Genomic DNA, 6,665 nt, shown 5'->3' on the forward strand with positions numbered 1-6,665 from the left:
CCAGGCACATTGTATTATGGGAGACTTCAACTTAGGTAACAGTCAATGGATATTTAATGTTGAAGATCTCATTTTAACTCCATTCAACTTAAAAAAAAATTCAGAATGTCTACTATGCGACTCTTTATATTCGCTCAAGTTATTTCAAATAAATAATATCGCCAACGATCTCGATAGAATATTAGATTTAATTTTCATAAGTAATGATCCAGTCTATAAGATCTTAAGATGCTACTCACCTCTGACTTATCAATCTGTTCATCATAAGGCCCTAGTGATTAGTTTTTCTTTTTATAGATTCAACAGTGCTCCTTCTGAACCGGAACTATACTATAACTTCGTCAAGGCCAATTATGTTGCCATAAACAACTTCGTCGACTCAATAAATTGGCATAAGATCTTAAAACACTTGGATTTAATAAATATGTACATTACTTTCAAAAAAAGCTGTCGAAGAATGCTTAAGTCTTTACGTCCCTATACACACAAGAAAAAGAAAATGCAGTTTGCCATGGTATATCCATAGATTGTTAAACCTGAAATACCAAAAAAATAAAGCATACATAAAGTTCAAAAGAACCTTATCCCTACAAGATAAGGGAATTTTTCTTCAGCTCAGAATGGAATTCGGAGCCCTTTCTAGGTTCTTGCACAAAACCTACATAAAATCGATGGAGTCTAAAATCAAAAGTAACTCTAACAGCCGTATTCTAGCAAAGTCACAAACTTTAGCTCATCACTGCTGTGATTTCTACTGCGCCTCAAAGCTTGCCGCTGCAAAAAATATGCCGCTACAATACAAATTTTTAAATTTTTGTGTATTTTTCTAGTACTCAAAATCGAATTTTTTGTGATACATTTCTCGGCGCACTAGAAATCACAACAGTGATGAGCTAAGTTTTGTGACTCTCTTAGAATAGAGGGGTAAATCTTTTTGAATATTTTATAACTCCAAACGCAAAATGAACGGCATCAACCTCTTCCCTAGAGTCTTCCAACTTGTTTGCGAACTTTTTTGGTCACGTATATGAAAGCTTTAAAAATACTGAAGTTTGCTCCCAATCATTTCAATTCCAGCAGGTAGTTAACATAGGAAAAATGTCGGTATCGGAAACAGAGGTTTTTGAGGGTCTATTAGAGTTAGACGCCTCAAAAGGAGCAGGTTACGATCTCCTGCCACCCTGCTTCTTTAAAAACTGCGCTAAGACACTGTTCATACCTCTGACTCTAATTTTTAATAAAAGCCTTGATTTAGGTACTTTCTTAGATGAGTGGAAAATTACTTTCATTGTACCTATTTTTAAATCGGGCTTAAGGAATCTAGTAGAAAACTATAGACCAATCGCTAAACTCTCAATAATTCCAAAATTACTAGACAAGCTAGGTTAGGTTAGGTTGATGTGGCAGTCGGTTCAATTTACCAACTCACTTAGACCTTTTGAAGGTCCATTGTGGTACCACTGCAGAACACGGGAACCTCGGTGACTATTCTTCAGAGAACCAATTTGAGGCTCTTATAAAGCGTAGAATCGGTTTTATTCCTACGCGTGATAGTTCCGTAAGAGAGCTAAAGAAGGGCCTGCCTAAAAAGCTTGCTCTCCTCTTGGCCAAAGCTGGGCAGCTGCAGAAGAAGTGCTCTACGGTTTCTTCCTCTTCCTCTTCCTCATCTCTGCAACTTCTGTAATATTCGTGGGAGAAAATTCCTAGTCTTGAAGAGTGCCTGCCAAATAGCCAGTGACCGGTTACACAAGCCGTGACCTTCGCAATGCCCTCTCTTGAGAGGCACAGCAACTCTTTCGTCTTTTTCTTTTCTATTTGCGGCCAAAGCAGCCTGGTTGTTCTACATGTGCCCTCCTCTAGCCATGACCTGTTGGCCTCTTGGATCATGCTATTTCGAAGTTCTAATTTGCAGGTTGCCATGAGTATCCCAATAGTGCCCCTGTTTTCACATAGGGGTAGATTCGTACCTTTCCCGGCTAGCTCATCAGCCCTGCAGTTTCCTTCAATATCTCTGTGTCCCGGAACCCATATGAGGCTGACCTTGAACACGGTGCTAATATCGTTTAGAGCTGCGAGGCATTCCTGCGCAACCTTCGACCTCAGCATTACCATGTTCATTGATTTAATGGCCGCCTGGCTATCCGAGAAAATATTAATCGTAGTCTTCGTTACGGCATGTGTACTAAGGTACACAGCCACCTCTTTTATAGCTAAAACTTCTGCCTGATAGACACTGCAGTGGTCCGGAATTCGGACGGATATTTCCAGTCCTAGTTCCTTAGAGAAAACTCCGTAGCCAACCCTATTGTCTAGCTTGGATCCATCTGTGTAAAAATTCAATTCCCCCCGTCTCCATGGTCTTGGCGTTTGCCATTCTCCTCTTGACGGGATGCTCGTCTTAAAGAGCCTATTGAAGATTGGTTTGGGAGCGGAGTAGTCGACTTCTTGGTTGTAACTACCCAGAGTGTGAAGTATGGAAGCGTGACCAAACCGCCGATCCTTCCATAGCACCATACTTCTTAGTTTGAGCGCTGAATCGGCGGCCGCGTATTTTCCCACCAGGTTTATTGCGGGTAAATTGGTAATCACCTCCAGCGCCTTATTTGGGGTGGTCCTTAAGGCACCCGAAATGCATAGAAACGCTGTTCTTTGGACCTTACTCAATAGTTTTAGGTAACTTGCCTTTTGAGTTGCTGGCCACCATACAAGTATTCCATATAAGAGTATTGGCCTGACCACCGAGGTGTATAGCCAGTGTGTAATACGAGGTGTTAACCCCCACTTGATTCCGACCGCTTTTTGCATGTGTATAATGCAACGTTGGCCTTCCTTACTCTTTCCTCTATATTAGGTTTCCACGTTAGTTTCCTGTCTAATATGAGTCCTAGATACTTAACATTCTCCTTCAAGGATATCTCCACACCCAAAAAGATTAGCGGGGAGACAATGGGAGGCCTGTGTTTCCTTGTGAAGAGAATTGCTTCGGTTTTCTCGGGGTTTACTCCGAGTCCCCTACTCTCTGTCCAGTTCCTAAGCGTGGCCATGTTAGAGCGCAGAATCTCCATCAGAGTATTTGGGTATTTGCCTTTGACGGCAATTGCCAGATCGTCAGCATATGCTGTGACATGGCAACCCCCCCCTCTCTAGTGCCACCAGCAGAGAGTTCACCGCCAGATTCCAGAGAAGAGGGGAGAGAACCCCTCCCTGAGGAGTGCCTCTACAGACCTTTCTGCTTATTGTGGTGTTGCCGAGCTTAGCGGTTATCGTCCTGCTGACAAGTATAGACTCGATCAGCACCGCCACATTCTGGTCAACTCCAAGCTCTTCTAAGGCACCCGTTATGGCGCTTGCGTTAATATTGTTGAAGGCGCCTTCTATGTCTACAAAGGCAACCAGAGCGTACTCTTTGTCGAATAAACTTCTTTCCACCAACCCAACGAGCGAGTGCAAGGCGGTTTCCATGGATTTGCCTTTCGTATAGGCATGCTGCGCTGGGGAGAGCCTACTTGTTGGTATCACGCCCCGTACATAATCATCCACTATCCTCTCTAAAATTTTGAGAAGGAAAGACGTAAGACTGATGGGTCTGAAGTCCTTAGGGTTGGTATGAGAGGACCTGCCCGCCTTGGGTATAAAGGAGACTTTAGTCTCTCTCCAGCCTAGGCTACATCCCGGCCCATGTTAAGACAGCTTCTTATAATAACCACAATGAACGGAGAGATAGTACCCCGTGATTGCTGTAGCTCTACCGGGTGTATTCCATCAAGTCCCGGTGACTTGTAAGGACCAAAAGTCTTAATAGCCCATTCAATTTTTTCGTTTGTAATCAGTCGGTTTCCCAGATCAGATAGCCCCCCTTCATTCTGGGGGTCATTAGGTTCCACCGGCTTGTTTCCAGGGAAGTGTGTGGTCCAGGAGGAGACCTAAAGATTCCTCGCTCGTCGTAGTCCATGAGTTCCCTTGACCCTTGAGATAGCCAAGGTTGCATGGCGACTTTGCGAGAATTCTTCTTAATCTGGCCGCTTCCGTGGTTTCCTCAATTCCCTTGCAGTAACTTTGCCAGGATTTACGTTTCGCAGTTCTAACTGCTTTTTTGTATATTTTCAGATCAGCCTTGTAGGCTTCCCAGTTCTCTGCTGCTCTCGTGGCTTTGGCCTTGTTGAACATTGACCTGTTAGATTCACGTAACAAGGATAATTGTTTCGACCACCAAGGTGGTTTGCTTTTTCCCCTGTATCGAACAACCGGGGACCCGGCTGACAAAGAACTATTCATGGCTTTTGTAACCTGATTAACCAACCCCTCCAGCTCCACCTGCGTGGGGGGTCTCGGGGAGGTATCTTTGGCAGTAAAGTCCTTAATTTATTATTGTAAACCCCCCAGTCGGTATTTCTAACATTTCTGAACTCCCTTACTTGGAGGGTCTTAAGATCTATTTCGAATTCAATATAACGATGGTCAGAATACGATTTTTCCTTCAGTACTCTCCATCTCTTGATTTTATGGGCAAACATGTCTGAAGCCAGAGTTATGTCCAAAACTTCCTCTCTACTCTTTGTTATGAAGGTCGGCTCTGAGCCTAAATTCAAGACACTAAGTTTGTTCCCTAGAATGAAGTCTAGTAACGACTCACCTCTAGCATTCGTGTCCGTACTCCCCCACATCAAGTTGTGGGCATTAGCGTCGCAGGAGGCAACCAGTGGTTTGTTCTTGAAGGCTGCTTCCTCGAAGAAGGTCCGAAACCCGTCTGGTGGCACGTCCTTGTCATGGGCCATGTAGGCAGAGGCTACCCAAAAGCTGGTTTTGTCCAGCTCAATGCTTGCCACTACCAGATCGCCGTCACTAAGCTGTGGGAGCAGGAAGATGTTTAAGTTGTTCCTTGCTAATATGCAAGCTCGCGTCTTACCTGCATTTTGTGCGGCAATAAGCTTAAAGCCCTTCATCCCAAGTCCGCAGATTTTATTGCCGTGTATCCACGGTTCCTGGATGAGGGCAACGTCGAGTCCACCGGCAGCCAGGCGGACCTCAAGGTTCGCAGACGCGAGTTTAGAGTGGTGGAGGTTGATCTGGATCAGCTTCATCAGAATCTGTCCGTTTTACCTCCACCATCGTGACATCCACGTCCGCCTCTTCGATCTCCTCACCCTCGGTGTCATCGGCGAGGAGGTCTTCTTCGTAGAATAATGGCCCCAATCCGGATAGCCTCTCCGAGTCAGTTGAGCATTGGCTGCTGGGCAACCCTTCTTCACCACCGCTGCGCAGGCCGGACTTGTCGCTCTCCTCACTAAGGTCCAAGCTCGGCTCGTCGCTGCGGTAGATTCGAATGGTTGCGTCATTAAACCCGAATCTCACCATCCAATCCTTTTGCGCCAGTGGGGCTAGCGATTCGGCGTTGAGGATCAGCAACACCTGCCTTCTATTCTCTACTGGCTTCTCTATCTTCCCTACCCTCCAATTATGACTTGGCAGGTCCTTATTACAGGATCTGAAGATCCGCTCAATTCTTTCAGGCTCGGCGGGTCTGGCCTGAATCCAAACTCGAGCCCTCGGTCTGCTAGGAATATCTTCCTTGTTGACGGCCTCGAGCTTGGCTCCCGGCCAAACTTCACCTACCTTACTAACGGCCAACCTATAGAGCTGGGCTGACCTATGGTCCTCGCAGGCGATGAGTTTAGCTCTACCCTGATACCATCCGGAATCATGGCAGAGAGGAGGAGGTCCAGGATTTTTCTCTAGGACTTGGAGGTAGATTTCGGCGATCGCTTCCTCCACCAACCTCCACTTCTCTTTGGGGATAGTCCCTTCCTCCTCCCCTCTGTCGATGATTGCCAGTACCTCACCGCCTCCCTTCACTACGTCCCTGAAGGTGGGGTATTTATGGCCACCTGTTCTTAGTCTTTTGGTGACCCCACCCCCTGCCTGTTCAGCAGACCGCTGCCTTTTTGGAGCAGAGCCTGCCGGTCTTCCCAAGCTGGCTACTACTCCCCTCGCCCACTCCAGTGACCTAACCTGCTCCTCCGTGAGCTGCTCTGTCGGCAGGTCCCCGATCTTGTTCACGACCCTCATGGCCTTTTTGTCATAATAGGCCTGCTTCGAGGGGCGGACATGTTTAGCCGACCCCCCCCAGGCCTGTGTTTGCAACTTTCCTCGAGCTGCTCGGAATGTCGGCAGCATCCTGCCGGGTTATTTTCGAAGCAGGTGCCGAACCCCGCCCTTGGGTTAAGGTGTGTGTTCTTTGGGGTCTGACTTCCCTAGGCGGAGCTGACGCTGCAGCTCCAGCCATGAATCGGTTGGAGACCGGTTTGCCCAAGCCTCCACTCCCCCCTCTGCCTCCTATGGTACTCGTACCAGGACCAGCCCTACCGCTTAAGCCCCCCCCTAACTCCTGTCACTGGCGGTCCGATAAATGCCCTGCTCGAGGCTGTAGCATTAATTGGAGCCACCCCTGTCGGTTTTTTTTGGAGGGCCGTCCTCCTTGTTGTGTTGTTTTTTATTGTAAATTGCGCTCATAATTTTGGTCCCACGAGTGTCGGACAATGGAGGTCCGCCCGCACAGAGGTCCGTGTGCGCAGGTAAGGCTTGATAGAACCGGAGGTCGCCAGGTATCCGGAGCACTCCGTTCGAGACTGGGCTATTTGTTAATCTGGGTCCCCAGCCAGGCTGAA

General features: G+C 47.0%; 1 protein-coding gene across 1 annotated transcript; it reads right to left on the reverse strand.

Moving 5' to 3' along the window:
• Positions 1-530: 530 nt before the first annotated feature.
• On the reverse strand, positions 531-6,368 carry LOC118751450. Its single transcript, XM_036486313.1, has 3 exons — positions 4,907-6,368; positions 4,416-4,847; positions 531-536 (listed from the first exon to the last, which is right to left on the reverse strand). Exons 1-3 carry the CDS (start codon positions 4,910-4,912, stop codon positions 531-533), a joined length of 444 nt encoding a protein of 147 aa, XP_036342206.1. The 5' UTR covers positions 4,913-6,368.
• Between the last annotated feature and the right edge of the window lie 297 nt (positions 6,369-6,665).

Source organism: Rhagoletis pomonella, unplaced genomic scaffold, assembly GCF_013731165.1.
Source record: "Rhagoletis pomonella isolate Grant_MI unplaced genomic scaffold, Rhpom_1.0 Rhpom_scaffold_00001, whole genome shotgun sequence".
Taxonomy (NCBI): domain Eukaryota; kingdom Metazoa; phylum Arthropoda; class Insecta; order Diptera; family Tephritidae; genus Rhagoletis; species Rhagoletis pomonella.